Consider the following 16,724-nt stretch of genomic DNA (forward strand, 5'->3'; position numbering starts at 1 on the left):
TTGCTCTAAATATCATACCAATGAGCCTTAGCCACTCTATAACTATAGTAAGGATGCCAGTCAAAAGTGCAAAAATTACAGCTGTTGAAAGTGCAACTGGGAAGGGGGGTGGGCTTGTGGAGGAATCGTGGAGAGGTTTGTCCACAGCAGAATGAAACAGGGCAGAGTGCAGTTGCTGCCCGCCACACTTTGTTACTGTGTTGACCTTCTGTATGGATCTGTGGTAGCCCAAGTAGAACAGATAAAGTGAAAGCCACCAGGCCGATCTGCCACCTTCACTTTGTTAATTAGGGATTATCACACTCTGTCTCTCTCTCTCTCACACACACATACACACACACCCTTCCTTTTACATATTATTGATTTCAACACAGATGTAGATATTTGTTAGCCCGATTGTGACAATGAGAACTGATTTCATTCACAGGAGGACAGAACAAAGCAGACAGTACACAGTAAAGCCATCAGACTATGCATATGAAGAATATTGACATTGTGAGAATGAATACTCATGAAGTCATGAGTCAAGATTTTTCATGACTGATTCATCTGCTGACTATTAATAATAATGAATAATTTCAGTCTTCATGCTGAGCTAAGCTAACTGGCTGCTGTACCTACATATTTAATGGCCAGATGTGAGAGTGGTATCAATCTTCTCAGCTAACTCTCAGCAAGAAAATAAATGTATTGTACTGTAGAACCTTTCTTTTAAAATATGAAGCTGCAATCTGGAGACAGTTAGCTTAATTACTCTAAAGACAAAACCCTCCATATAACTGTATTTTGAGATTTTTACACTTTTTTTGTATGGATTACACAAACTAGATTGAATGTGTGGTGCCAATTGCATATGCTAGCTGTTTACCCCAGCTTTCAGCCTTTGTGCTAAGCTAAATTAACCATTTCCTGACTGTGGCCACATGAAAGCGAAACTGATCGTCTCATCTTAACTCCCGGCAGGAAGGTGAATAGGCATCTCCCAAGACGTTGACCTACTGCCTTTAAGAATATTTAAATGCACTAGCTAAAGCAATGTGTAACAAAAGAGTGGAAGTGTGTTTAATTAAATATAAGAAAAGAGGAGGCATGTTTGCAGGTGCAGCGGCTGATATAACAACATATACTGTAGATGGTCTTATCAAATATAGAAAAGTTACAGTTGTGAAGCACAATGCTTTATACATACTATAGTGACTATGCTTGGAAAGCAGAGATGGATGTTGTTTTCCTCTGCTGTGGTTCTCTCTAAGCTCCTTGCAGTTCTGAGGTAGATTTAAAGAAATAGTTAAGAACCAGAGAGAGCAGCAGACCGATGAAGGAGGATCTGAGACGATGTCTGTCTGCTGGCCCCCGTGCACTTGTTTTCCACTTTTTCTTCCCTCTGAAGTCGGTGTTATGATGTGTCTGTGTATTCGTCTCACGCCTTTGAGATGTGAGAGCTGGATAAGGGTTTGTGTGTGTGTCTATGTTGGCACATATGTGTGTCCCATGGGTGCTTTTCATGCACACGCAGATGTTCGAGTGTCTGTGTGTGTGTGTTTGTCTGCATTCCTTTGAGGAACACTATTTCCCCTGGCCTGACTTGGAGTTGAGCTAATATTTGTTGTGTTAGAAGTGAGAGCAGTGTGTCAACAGTAGAAAGTCAGGAGCCCAGGGTTACTTCAGATGACTCTATATGTGTCCCCTCATCCCCCTTCATCCATCTCTTATAGAAAGGAGTGAGAGATGCAAATATTACATTGACTCACAAAGTTACTGTAAGCACATACAGACCCAGTGCCTTTCAAGCCCCGCTAGGCATGGACATGGTGATTTTGACAGGCTTTTAGCAGAGCAACCTCCAGGCTATGGGATTGTCTGCAGCAATGGGTTATTTCCCCCTCCCTCCCTTTCTCTTTTCTCATCCACTCTCCCCTTTTGTCCACCCCCCACTCTCTCTCTCTTTTATCTCACACTCTCTTCTCTTCAGTCCCTCCTTCTCTGTCATCTGCATTTTGTTCAGTCTTGGTCTCCAGCTTTTCATGTCTCCTTCGGATTCACAGGTCAAACAGACAGAGTGACAGGGAGACACAGACAGACAGCGTGGAAGCTGCGCTCCTGCTGGCTTATTAGTTCATTAGCGGGCAGAGATGCCAGTAACAGCAGCGATTCTCACAACTAATAGAGCGCGTACATCGCTACAGTGGCTACTAGCTCATTATGGCAGTTCACCCTCCTTCATCTTTGCTTTCACTTGCTCTCTCCATGTCTGTCCCTCTTTTCCTTTCACCGTCTGTAAGCATGATCAGACCGTGTAGTATTCACTCGTTAAGGTGCCTAAATGAGGCTGTCTCTGTGTGTCTTTGTGTGTGTGCAAACTCACGTGTCCTTGTGAGTGACTGTGCTTGAGAATGCACAAGGCTCTACCAGTTTTTCTCCTTAATGATGAAAAGAAACGGATAGTTCCAACAAGGACATGCCACAGACGACAAGCTTTAATAAACTTTTTAAAAAATTGGAAAAGTCTGGAAATCTGTAGTTTGGTTTCTGAAATATGTTTTCATCATGTGTGTGGTCAAATTCATTGTCAGAAAGAAAAGGAGAGTCATGAAGTCAGTAGTAAACAGTAGTAACTACCTTTGGATTTCTAGTGTGAGCTAACATTAGCCAGTATAAGGTACTGGTCATATGGGACCAAGTAAAGGCTTGTTAACACAGGTGGTGATTCAGCCAGGGTTTTTTGTCAAACCATCTAACGTGCAGCTAACGTAACACAACCCAGGTGTTCACACAGGCTGCGTAATGGCTCGAGGTAAATTGTAGGAATATGGCATTTATGCCACAAAATAGTCCACTAGCAATCTAATGTATAAAGTTGTGTGCGTGTGTTTGTGATGAGGACAGCACACTGAGTGTTTGTGTGGATGTGGATGCATGAGGTAGATTTCTATATGCGTGAACCATGGCCCTCTTTTCTTGCTCACTTTTCTGTGCACAAAGGCGACATGCTGCTTTGAGAATGCAAAGCTTTTGTATATGTACACTGTCCTCTCTAAGTATCACTCAGGAGTTTTGGTGTTTCCATTCTTCTCCATCTCCTCCAAGGCTTCCTCTTTCTGAGTCATTTTATTTTGTCCACTACAAGGTGTACACAGTTTGAGCTTGAAGAATTAAGTATTATGAAGTATAGTATATGTATTTGCTTTATTTATTATGTAGTCTGGTTAATAGATGATTTAATTCAGAGGCAAAGCAGTGGGAATCCAACACCTAAGATTAGTTATTGGTAACGACTGTGGATACTGTTGATTTTTGTGTAAAGTTTGGTTTATATGCAAGTATATAAGAGGAGATTGTCCTGTTTTTCCCCAAAACAAGAGCATATAATACTGTGATTATAACATATTACACATACAAACTCAAGAACATACCCTCCTCACTAACTATACATACAGTGGTTAACCTTACAATCAATACAACAAGTCAGGAAGCTCTCAGAAAGCCAGTCAAATTTCATTGAATGTGCACTGCTATAAAATGGTTTCCTCCTTTGGATTCAATACTGATTTACTGCAGGTCTTAAAGTTTTTATTTTCACGGGTTCATGAAACTTTAATATCACATTAGCTTTCAGATTTAGTGAATGACAACATAGATGGTGAGGGAAGGAGCACTGTTTTGGTTTCTAAGGAGGGATGAGTCAGTAGACTTCCTGAATAATAGATGGGATTCAGAAATTGTTCTGCTTCATGGCAAACCCAACACCGATCGCCAAAATACCTTGCTGAATTAGACATTTCCAACTGGACCAATTTTACAAGTTCCGTCTGCCCTGAATCTTTTCTGAAAGTAGCACTGCAGGGTTTTTCTAATAATTGCTCTGTAGACTAGAGCAGCCATGCCACAATCAAATAGTTGTAAATGGTTTTCGGTGTTCACTCTGCTTTTCTTGTTGGCGGATTGATGTCTGCTTCAGTTCAGAAGATGTGATAAGGGCTGAAAGCAGAGACTACCTGTAAATGTCACTGGATTGATAAAAAGAGCAAAGTTTATCAGGGATACTGTGGCTGTGCACAAGCATGTGTGCACTAGTGATAGAGACAGTCACCTTTATCAAGTTTATAATGTGTATACTCCCAAGCACACATACTAGTTTGTGCTTGTCCTAGTGTGTCAGATAAAGTCAGTGAAGTGTATCAAGGTCAAACAGACCACTTCCTCCTCTCAGATCTGTACTGATTTTCTGTTGTGTGGCTTGTACCATTGAACATCTCTAATCCAAATGCTTTGTTCAAACTGTTGAAACATGAGGATTACAGAGGAGACAGTGGACTCGTGCAACCTCGAGCTTGAAATAAACCAGGACTCTGTACACAGGTGTACCTTGGTGCCCATCTGAAAGGTAGCATAGCTCTCGGTTGCATTTTGCCTCATTGTCATTGTTCAAAGACAAGTTCATATGTTTTGCACTTTCTTGCACAGTGTTAGATGAAGAGATTAATACCAGGCTTATGTCTGTAAACATGAAGCTTCAGTCAGGAGCTGGTTATTCTAAAGTCAATTATGGAAACATCCAAGCTTGCCCTGTCAATAACTTCTATCGCTCACCAAATAAAACAGCCAACTTCTTGTTTTTACATTTCATTTTTTGCAAGGATTAAACAAATATTCACTTGTGATTCGTTAGTGGTGCTTGTAGGTGGATTTTGTTGCCTTTTTAGACAGACAGGCAAACAGTTTCCTCCTGTTTCTAGTCTTTATGCTCAGCTAGGCTAACTAGCTGCTAGATGTAGCTTCATTTTTAATTTACTCTTAGCAAAACAGGAAATAAGTGTGTTCCCTAGAATTTCAAAGTATTTCTTAAATATCATGATGTATTTTATCATGTTAATAACTACTGCTGATGCCTGTATTTGTTATGTTGCTATTGTAAACAAAAATGACAAAATGTGTCTGGTTTCAGAGCTTGTGATGGGCATCTTACACTATTTGCAGACATTCTATATATGCAATGAAACACTGAATAATCAAAAAAATTAATAATTACATTAATCAATAATTACATTAATTGTTAGTTGCAGGCCTGATATTGTATTTTAAAAGGACTTTCTGGTAAAAGAAAAATAAAACTATAATTAGCTACCTCCTTATGCTTTACTATGCATATTATTCCTCCATTTATTCATTTAACAAGTCAGGTGAAAGTGTTTTCATCATAGTTATGTCTTTGAAATCTGCATTTAATAGGCCCAAGGGAAGTTAAAGCTACACTATCATTACTATGCATATGCTCACACATTTGCTTTCATGTGTGTATGTGGTGTCGAGTGATATGCTCAATTGCTCACTTTAATGTGTGTATGTATAATCAATGAATCAATGAATGCTTGCATACATTTGTAAAACATGTCTAGTCATGCATGCGAATGTGTGTGTGGCCTCTATCTCATTAGTGCCCTTTGTCAGCATTTGATCTGTGGCCTGCCTTCTTATGGTCCATTGTGCTCATATCGCCAGTGCATAAAGACCTGTGGTCCGCATGGACCGGTGAATTGATTTGCCAGGCTGTTTCAGTGAAGAGGGGGAGGGGTTGTGTTTGGAGGAAAAGAAGGCAAGAAAGGTTAAGATAAAGTTGCTTTGAACAAATTCTCTCTTTGATCAGGCGGCTCAGCGGTGAAAGGCCTTTCTTCCAGAAGTCAGAGCCAGTTGAGAGAGGAGAGATGGAGATACACATTGTTCTGTTTCATCTAGCCTCTGTCTTTCTTTTTTTCTCTGTTGTTAGCTGTGTGTACTCCCTGCTTCTTTGTTATGGAGAGTGCCAGGCCTTTCTTTCATGACTCCACAAAAGCACACGTATGCACACACAGTGACTTAAAAGCACTACTGAACACACTCACATTACAACACTGTGTGTAATTGGAAATGCTGAGATGGCGAAGGGATCCATCATTGAGTTCATTAATCAAGCAAAAAGGCCGAAAATGTGCCTGTTCCAGCTTCTAAACTGTGAGGATTTGCTGCACTATAAATTGAATATATTTGGACTGCTGGGTGAACAAAACAAGCAACTTGAAGATGGGAAATTGTGATGGAAATTTTACACTAGCCTTTCTGGATTTTTCATTCATTTAGTTCAACTTTTATTTTATCGAGTCCAAAGAGAAACGTGCAGCCAGGGGAAACACTGTATGTTCAAGTGTGCATGTTCTGTAAGATACATAAAACATGATTTCATACAATAAAAATGTGTCAAACAAATGTTGAAATTCACATAAAACATCATTAACAGACTTAACCACTAATGGAAAAAAAAGAACTGACAAAGTACTTCTTAATGAAAACGTTAGTTGCAGCCCTACTCGCTTTTTCCTTTCCAAACCAAGAGTATGTAAAACAGGCACTAAGAGGCAAAAATTTCTCACAGCCAAGTTTCTTAGCTTTCTCACTGCATGCCTATTCTTTCAGTTAACAAAAAAACACTTATTTCCTGTCAAGCCAATTGATTATTTCCTCCAATTGAGCTTCATTCAGCCCCGGGTTTATCAGCTCAACATCCTCAGAGCAGAGCTGAAGCTGTAGCAACCAGCTTAATGGGTGCCACACACACACACACACACACACACACACACACACACACACACGCACACACGCACACGCACACGCACACGCACACGCACACGCACACACACACACAGGGATGATTTATTGTGGGGTCTCTCTTTGTATTCTTTTTTTCTAAAGCAGGACTATCAGTATAGAAGGGGCAGTACAGCTAACCACAGATTGGTGAATAGGAGTTGAATGGTTGTTGCCATGGATGCGTTTATAGCTATTCCAGTCACACACACACACAACATTTTTAATAGTTATGTGTACTACATGCACACACTTAAACAACAGTTGTCATATTAAGGTACCCAGCACATATCTGGTTCCACAAGCCACTTAGAGTGAAAACTCTTATTTCCTGATCTTATTTCTCATTAAAATCTCAACTTACACACCACGTGAGCAGCTGCTTTTTAAACAAACAGGCACTGTTAAACTGTGGTCTTTTCAGCCAGTCACTCCATTAAGCCGGAACACAAACATTCCCACTAGTCAGGCGGGTTGTCCAGGCGACGATAGTGTGAGAGAGACTGGATGTTGTGATTGGACCGTCACCTGTGCTGCTGCGCTTCATTTGATCATAAAACAGGGACACGTGTTGTTATTAGCCACGCTAGCGGTGTGGCTCTAGGGATGGCAATGTCGATCTGTTAGTCTGCCCACAGCCTTGGTCCAGACTGAAATATCTCAACCGCTAATGGATGAACTGTCATGAAACCTGGCACAGATATTCATTGTGTCCAGAGGATGAATCTTACTGATTTTTCCTGTAGCACCACCATGAGATCGACATTTGTAGTTTTGACTCTTGACTAGGGCTGAGTCAATATGTCAATTAATCAATCAGTCCATAATCAGAAAATTTATCAAATTAATACTGATTGTTAATTTACTGATTAATCTTTTAAGTGATTTTTTTTTAAGGTGCTGCTTTCCTTTATGTGACAGTAAACTGAATGTCTTTGGGTTTTGGACTGTTGGCGAGACATTATTTTTCACCATTTTTATAGATCAGACCTTTAATCAATTAATCATGAAAATAATCAGCAGATTTATCAATAATGAATATAATCATTACGTGTGACCGTGCAGTCTCGACAACTGTTAAATGGGTTGCCAAGAGATTTCCCACAGACATTCATTTCCACCTCAGGATGAATTCTAATAACTTGGGTGATCCCTTAACCTTTTATCATCAGTGCCATCGTCAGGTCAAAATTGAAATGTGTCATTAATGACCAAGTACCTGCCAAAGTAATGACATTCCCAGCAGCCTCAGCTGTATGTTGTGTTTAGTGTAAATTAGCAAACTGTTGGCAAAGGAAAGTTTGAAAGGAAGTAGTTGAGTATCCATCTCTCAGGCGTATACTCGGCTGAACACTTGTGTTTGCACTGGGCACTAATTCCTGCTTTATAGTTGATATAACAAGACAGATTTTTCTTCAGACTGTTTTGGCTGCACTTACCAGTCTGTGAGATTTCAGAATGGCAAATTTAGCAAAGATTTGTGCTGTTCAAACTGTACTAATGATATAAGCTTTGAATTGCTACCCCCAGAGGGTTTTATGTTTGCCAATTAAAGAAATAATCAGTGACTGGAGTGTTGGTCTCAAAGCAGGAGAGGTTGTGAATAATGATTTAAAAACTTGGCCACTAGACTTTCTGATTCATATTATGTTTATTCATATTTAGCTGCCAGTGTAGAGAACTGTGGAGACAGTGAAGGTCTTCACTTTGTTGATGTGATGTGGTGCAGAATGAAAACTTTCACATGCACTTGTGTAAATTGAGATGAGTAATAAAGTCCTTAATACCATGTTATCTTGTTGCTTTGCAGATAGCAGAAGCAGCCAAGACATCCTCTCAGGCTGATGACTTGTACCTGGATGACACAGGCTCGGGAGGTTATTACCCTGAAGATGATGATGACTTTAACTCAGGGTCTGGCTCAGGTAAGACACATTTATGCACGCACGTTCTCTCTCACTCACAGACTTGCATAAGAGACACACACACACACAGACTTTGCGAGCTCAGCAGGCAATTACCCAGAGGCACGATGACATTCATTTTCGAGGCTGCTGCAGGTAAGTTTTATGAACCCTAAGTTTTTCTTTTCTTTTGTTTTTTTTTTCTTTCACCGGCAGACTAAAGTTGTGCCATCACTTTCTCTTTATCTCTATCCTTTCTCCTACTCTCTTTGTCTCCCGTTTCTTACACCGCCTCTCTCTTTCTCTCACTCGATTTGAATTGAGATTGCCTTGTCACCCAGACTGCCGTCGGCAAGTGTGCAAATTTCACATGTCTTTTTTATTAGCTCTTCTGCTCTACTTGCTTTAAGCACCTTTACAACACTCATTCATTGGTCAAAAGTAACTCTTCTCTGTGAGAGTTGTATAGCTGCAGTGGGAGAAGGTCATGCCAGGTGAAAGGAGGCAGGACAGTGATCAATAGCCCTTCCAATATTACATATATACCCTATTACTCTGCTCTGCCACACTGTATTCTATAGGAGATTCAAACTGTAAATAATACATGAAAATAAAGTCCAAAGTGTGAATTAAGAGAGAAAAAGTAAATGGATGCTTTGGATATTAAATATTAGTAACATGCATGCCCATATTTTACCTATTTGCACATACAAACACCATAATCTTTATTGTATTTTTATCTGTAGGGAAGCCAATTCCCTACACAAGTAATTCAGTTTCATCAAGCAAACATTTTAAACAAGGAGAAGCGTTATTTACCTATTGCCCTCTTTCTTCCAGGTGGGGGTGAAGAAGTGGTGGAGGAAACAGTGACTGTCAGTACGGTTTATTTCGAGCCCAATGCAGCGCAACCCACCCAGGACTCCACCAAAGATTTCACCCCCAGGGTGGACACAGCCACGGTCAGAGAAAAGGCAGACAGCACGCCAAGGAAACCATTCAGAACAGAGGTAAGGATTCCCCAGAAAAAGGATAGAGACTGGACACCAGACACGAGCCGATTTCTTTTTTTAACCAGCTTGGCTGAAGATTTGGACGGGAGTGAGCAAGACAAGAAAGAAAGCCTTCTTGACTTCTACACATCAAAGGATTTAAATATGAGAGATAAATTATATGATTGACACCACTCTCATATAAATATGTCTATTAAATGAAGCCACAGGCCTTAGCTTAGAAGAAAAGATAAAGATAGATAAAACAGCCTGGCTCTTTCGCCTTTGCTTTAATTCCTTATGCTAGGCAAAGCTAACTGTGTAATGGCATAGCTTCATATTAAGCATCCAGAAATCACACTTGTAACAATCTTAATCTAACTCTCAGCAAGAAAACAAATAAGTAAATGTTGAACTATTCCTTTAAATAGACATTCTGCACTTGACAACTTATGTGATACTGCTGATTTGCCCTGATGTATCTTTGCTCCACGTAGAGCATGTGGTGCTCTGAACAGCTTGTAAGTTCACAATTACCATTTTAAAAGGGATATTAAGCTATTAAATTAATTATACCCTGGGGTAAAACTTTTGCTGTGTGCTTCATAGTGAGCAGGTATATTATGACATTATACAACTTAATGTCAGTTATAATCACAGTGGCTCATTTATAACTACCCTGAGTCAACAGAGAGTGGCACAGTACGTCAGTATGTCTTTATCTGACGCAGTATATGTCATCAAATCCCCTGTAATACCAGGAGCCGTGAGGTTGCTTTCAGGATAAAGATCAAGTGCTCACGTCAATTTTCAATGTTTTCGCTCCATTGCAAATTATGGAGGATTACATCTCTCTCGGACATAATCACGTATTCTGGAACCATCCTAGATCTCACTTCTGTGTTGCACTCCTACTGTACTGCACTGGATACTGCATCTGTTTGGGATTAGTCGTCAAGGTCTCAAACCCCCTAAGCCTGAGCCTACCTGGCCCTTTCCCATTTATTTTCCTCCTGCCTCTGTCACTACTCTCTTGGCCAGCTGCACTGTTTGATTTCCATTCTGGTCCTTTGCACCCTCCTTTTGAAAAAGTGTGGCATACATAGGCCTTGACCCATTGGGCAGGTTTCGTTTCTGTGGCCCAGTGAAATTCTGTCCTGTCACGTTTCAGTGTGTTGAATATGAAGCTAGAGCCAACAGTCAGTTGGCAAAAAGACTGCAAACAGAGAAATAAAGGAAAGAAAATCCAGCTACCAGCACCTGTCAAGCTCAATAATTGACACCTTATATATCTGTTGTTTATATGTTGTTTGTTGTGCAGTGGTTTCTCTGAGTCTTGTCGTCAATGTGAGGTTATCAGGTAAAGTTACTGCGCCTGGTAAAAAAATAGTCCCGCACATAACCAGATACATACAGAAGCCTGCACATAATTCGCAAAATGGCGAATTACATCATTAATATTTACAATCACGGTCTTACTAGGGAGGAATTTAAGGATCATGCCAGAACACCCAAATGAACCCAAGTCCTCTAAACACACAGACTGTGAAAGTCAGCTGTCAATAAGCAAACATAAATTTAAACCCTCTCTTTCTTCCTTTCCTGCCTCTTCCCCTTCCTGTCTTCTCTCCTCCTCACCCAGGCACCAGTGCCAGTTACAGAGGACATGCAGAGGAACCAGATGACTAGTACAACTAGTACCCCCGGTTCACCCCAGGAGGCCGTTGAGGTCCGCACTGAAAACCTCTTCCAGAGGACAGAGGTGTTGGCAGGTATGTATCACAGTAAGCCACAAAGGACATCAAACCATTCCTTCTTTGGAAGATTTACTTAGATACACACAGACACAAATGTGTACCATTAAATTGACTCCACTTTGTGTTTTAAGTGAGATCTCTCTTTTGTATTAGCCTCTCTATTCTTATATGTTACAACATGTCGGCATATTTCCGGTAAAAAACAAAGTCCTAGAATTCTAGGTAATATTTTCCCTACAGTCTCCCATCTAATCCACCTCTCAAAATAATCACATTTAATAAACTCTGTCTGTGTCCCTCTGTGGGACCTTGTAGAGTTCACAGCATTGTGGGCGTTTCAAGTGTGTGTTGCTTGCCTTTTTTCGAATACATGAAAGAGGGTGGAAAGGAAATTATCTGACTCGATAGCACTGTGCTCTCTGATGCCGTCTCTCTGTCCCTGCGTGTCTGAGGCAAACATTGATTGGCACCTCACTTTCACTTTGTTGTGATATCCATCCGGTGTTGGCAATATGCTGAAACAACATCAACAAGGAGAAATCGGGACACTCGCCTCTCTCCTATGGATAGGCGCATTTCATCCTTTGCATATTGTTCTTGGATTGTGATAGGAAAAAAAATGGGATTGCCAGTATAAAATCTTTAGATGAGGCCTTGAAAGAGGTAATATATGTATAGCTTGGTCACCTCTACTCTGCCTTCGCTTCTCTACCTCGTTCACTTTACCCTTCCTCCAGATCATAACCACTACATGTCATCTCCTGCATGACTTCTATAAAAATAATTTCCCATGATCTAATTTTCATTTATTCACTCTGCTTTGCGTTACTGCTTCTTGGGAGCTCAGCAGTTGGGCACGTGCCAGGATCTTTACCCATGAGGCCAGTCAACATGTGGAAACCTAAAGTGGAGCAGAGGGCAGATTGTAGCACCAGGAGGGACCTTAAACAGATTAGGAAGCTATAAAGAACCTCATACAGGCATAATTGGGAGGGAGAGTGAAATGAGCCCATGTGGCGAGTTAGGAGCATTAGTGAGGAGAGTCAGGGTCAAAACTGGAGGGGGGGGATTTTTTGATACAGCCTTGGTGGATTTAATTCAGATTTCCCTTGATGTTAGCCCACTGTTGGCCTGTTGGTTTACAACATGTCCTTTACAGAAAGTTTAACCTCAAACATTTCTGTGTCTGTCAAGCCCTGATTCTGAATTGTATACGACATATAATGGTCTTGCATGAATATCCTCCAGACATTTTAGTCACAGATTCAGTTATATAATTTGTTACAGCAAGGATGTTGAAAATTTAAATTCAACCTTCTTAGTGACCTAAAAGCCTGAAAAAAATTATGACTAACAAAAGCCATGTGAAAATCAAAGATGGCATACAACTCTTTCTTCCATCAGCCAGGAAGGAGTCCTGCTTTGTATTGACTTAAATTAAAGAAATCTCTCTCTGTTGGAATAAATAATGTTTTTAAATTTTTTAAACGTTTGGCTTTTTTTCCATTTAAATGAGCTGAGATGATGTTTTTTAACCATCCAGTGAGTTCATATTTTTAAACTTCTTATCTTAACAAATTTTATGAGTGGATTTGTGATGAAGATGGTCCAAGAGATATCCATGCAGAACCATGATGTGATGCCTGCAATTCTGAAGAAGAACATGGAGGGAAGATTGGTATTAAACGTGTCCACCTTGTGTTAATGTAGGTAGTTCAAGTTTTATTTTATGGAGAAAAGCGTGGAGAGTCATAGTCCAAACAACAAATCAGATAGTTGTTTGATGCCACTGGGGTTATCTTAATTCGAGCTTGTCGTTCAAGCCTGTGTTACAAACTGGCACGTGGAATTTGAAAGATGTGGAAGGGACAGACAGGATCTTACTGAATGACACAATCAAGTTACATTGTGTAAAGTGTACAATCCAGGGTTTTTTGACTTGGCGTCACTCTGTATCAGCGGTCAATATTTTAGTCTTGCAATGACATTTATCAGCGAGTTCAGGGACAGGATTCAGTTCAGGCCACACTAAACTGGTTGTTGTTTGTTTGTCCTCATTGGATTTATTTGCTTGACTGTAAACCACAAGCCTCCTGCTCCAGCGTCCCCATCAGCAGTCACTGATTGGAATACAGACCATGTCAAATAAACCACACTTGGGGCGACGACACAGCTCTGTATACCAATCAAGGATTGGAGCGTTAATATCCCTTTAATGGAACACTAACTTTTAAACTCAACCAACACATGAGGAGAGGTGAAATGAACCACAGCAAATGATCCACTCTGTATCTCCTGAGACAAATTGAGGGTTTTCCCACTGACATTTAGTAACTGCATTGGTTACGACATTCAGTGGTGATGATTGCAGTTCAGTTTCACCACATTTAATCTCTCAGTTTTGATAAAATGCTGTTGTATTGCATTAGTATTTAAATTTGTTCCAACAGTAGCAGAAGCTGTGTATTGTACAAGACAGAAGACACACTTCATGTTAGACCACAAGGAGGCAGCTCAGTTTTTGCGAAGTTAAGGTCTCGTTCTCCACGAGGACACACACACTAGACATTGGTTTTACATTGATAATTAATTTCCCTATTCTCTCTTTGCCTCTTTCAGCTGTTATCGCAGGTGGCGTGATCGGCTTCCTGTTCGCTATCTTCCTCATCCTCCTGCTGGTCTACCGCATGAGGAAGAAGGATGAGGGTAGCTACGACTTGGGAGAGAGGAAACCCTCCGGCGCAGCCTATCAGAAGGCCCCAACCAAGGAGTTTTATGCATAAAGTCCTGCCCTTCCACCACCAGATTGACAAATCTTGAGTGACTGTTAAAAAAAAAAACACAGTCCACAACAACAGCAAATCTGTTCAAACACAAGAAACAAGTACAAAATGTTTTCAAGTCGATTAAGGAAAAATAGCATAAAGGAAAGCTTTTGCATAGAGTATTGTAATTAAGACCTTTTCTTTCTTCTTTTTGTTTTTTAAATGAAAACCAAGCATTTCTCATTTTATGGCAAATCTCAGTGTATTTAAACATTTTGTGTATTATTTGAAAAGGCTGAAAAAATAAAAACAGGATCTGTAAAGGATTCTGTCAAAGGAGCTGTTTTTAGTCGCTGACTACTTTTAACTGTAGCAGTATGTTATTTGTAAAGAAAAAAAATTTAAAGTGGAAATAATTGAATATAATTATTCTGTATCAATCCTCGTTCATTTTTTTTTCTTTTTATTTTGTCCTAGCATGTCTGATGTTGATCTCTAAAGGTGTATTACATTAATTTATCTTTTCTCTGATGTTAAAAAAAAAATGCCTTTGTAGTTTTGATGAAGCTCTTTGGTCTTCATATTAACGCTGTTAACGGTCAATGTAAATGTTCTCCCTTCAGGTTACAATGTTTATTATTTGCTCTCACATCCATTTTTTTTTTTTTTTTTTTTTTGGTCAAACGTGAGCGTTTCATTATGTCTTGTTGATTTGTTTGTCTCTTCTCAGTGTAGCCTTTTTTCTTTTTTTTTCTTGTTGACAGCGTTTGATTTTCACACCAGGAATTGGTCTTTAAAAAGATTAAAATAAGTGTGTCAGGGCTAGAAAAACATCACAAATCTCGCTTCTGTTGTGCGTCTTGCTGAACTTCTTTTCTATTTAAATGCATTCTCTCTTACATTGCACATTCACTGCTTTTGCTTCCCACTGCTATCGTGCAGCTTTGCGTGTGTGTAGTGTTTTGGGGTGAAGTTTTCTTCTCTGTGGCTTGTGGTGTTTTTGGCCCAAAGCCACCTACCTCCCCAGTGTGTCCCTCGAGTTTACTGACTGCACCCAAGGTCTGCTAACATCTCTCCCCCCGCCCTCTCTCTTTCTCTCTGTTTACCCTAACCTCCCTCACTCCCACCTTCTTTTAAATCAGATTGGAGCAAGGCCAGTTGGGCTGTCAATACCCCCAACCACCACCACCCTCTCTTTTTCTCACTCAGCTGTATGGAGCCACCCGGGTAGCCTGGTGTTATTGTCCGTGTCCCAGTGTTGATGCTTTAGGCCCAAAGATCTGCTCAGTGAAGGCCTGCTACTGCTTGGACACAAACAAACCAGGCCGGGGCTGAATCCCCACATGCAGAGCACATACCTCTGCAGCAAACAACACAAGAGCACCCCCCCCTCTAGATTTCTCTGAGGGATTGATAGATAAGGCTGCACAGAAAATGTAGGACTCAAGTGTTAAAGTTTGAATAGTTTCTGAGACTCACATTGAGGGCTGTTCATGGTTTTAAATGGTCAGTGGAGGCATTTCAGAATAGTTGAAAGATGAGGTTGTTTGTTTGTTGCCACATCCACAACCTACACAAGGTGTTTGTTTGGATGCCATTCTGCATCCCCAAATGAGTTCAACTGAATAAAAGGCCACAAAATAGCTGCAAAGATTGAAAACAAAGATTACAGTCAAATGACAAGTTAAGTCTTCTTTTTTTTTTTTTTAAACGTCTACATTAACTTGCTCTGAAGAGACACACGTGTTTTGTCCGGCAGGTTTGTGAAGTTGCCTTTTTCAGCTGTACAGTAATGTGAAGTAGGCGCAGTAGATGCTGTCACATCGTCTAAACTCCTAACACCACCCACATGCAGCTGTTCATCCCTCTACCTCTCCATCACTTCTTCTGTCAGTCTCTCTGCGCTCCTTTACTCATCCACCCCCCCCCCCCCCCCCACCCCCCCCATCTCTGTTGTCCTCTCTTGTCATAGGACCTAAGGTACTGAACTATACTGAAAAACCCAAAGACTCACAGTATTTCTACTCCCACCATCTCCTCATACCCACTCCTCCCCACCATGGCCACATCATGTTGTTTCCTCATTCTCTTTTTCTTCACTCTTTTAGTTTTTTTTATTTTCTCTCTATTAGAGACCTGACCTTTGAGTCCAATTGCTTATTAGTATATGAAAAGATATATAAATATATATAAATGTATATTCACAAATGTTTTAAACCTTCAAAGTGCCTACCATTTGGAAATGTACTTGCTCGAGGTGAGCATGTGGCGGGTGTGTACACAAAAGAGGGGTGTAAACGACTTGACTGGCATTCTGTGAGCATGGATGACTGTAATGGTAACTTTTTTTTAGTCTTACAAAAGCTGACAGTATTGTACCTATAAGTTGAAACAACACTACTGAATAAACATTGTGGCCTAATATCCAACTGCTTGTGCCATCTTGTTTTCAAATTACACTTGTTTTTGCCTCCCTCATCTGTTGATTGTGTTAATTTGATCAATTAAACGTCATGGTAAATCAGCACTGAATCACACAGAGCTTGAAGCTTGTAGCAGCTTTGTTCTGACTCCATTGATTCAGGTCTCTCATCAGGTGTTTTGCAATCACCAGTGTGACTTCAGGGATCCGGGTGAAAATTAATGGCAGTTCCTACTGTGGATTAAGTCATCAATCAAATGCTACAG

The 16,724-nt window shown here is 40.4% G+C and overlaps 1 protein-coding gene across 1 annotated transcript in view; it reads left to right on the plus strand.

Annotated features, from left to right (window-relative positions):
- Nucleotides 1-16,460, plus strand: part of sdc2 (syndecan 2) — a 42,868-nt gene extending 26,408 nt beyond the window's left edge. Inside the window, exons 2-5 of the mRNA XM_056399779.1 lie at nt 8,429-8,543; nt 9,363-9,532; nt 11,157-11,286; nt 13,891-16,460. Coding sequence (XP_056255754.1) covers nt 8,429-8,543; nt 9,363-9,532; nt 11,157-11,286; nt 13,891-14,054 — 579 coding nt within the window. The 3' untranslated portion in view covers nt 14,055-16,460. The remainder of the gene's footprint in view (nt 1-8,428; nt 8,544-9,362; nt 9,533-11,156; nt 11,287-13,890) is intronic.
- The last annotated feature ends 264 nt before the right edge of the window (nt 16,461-16,724 follow it).

Source organism: Seriola aureovittata, chromosome 16, assembly GCF_021018895.1.
Source record: "Seriola aureovittata isolate HTS-2021-v1 ecotype China chromosome 16, ASM2101889v1, whole genome shotgun sequence".
Lineage (NCBI taxonomy): Eukaryota > Metazoa > Chordata > Actinopteri > Carangiformes > Carangidae > Seriola > Seriola aureovittata.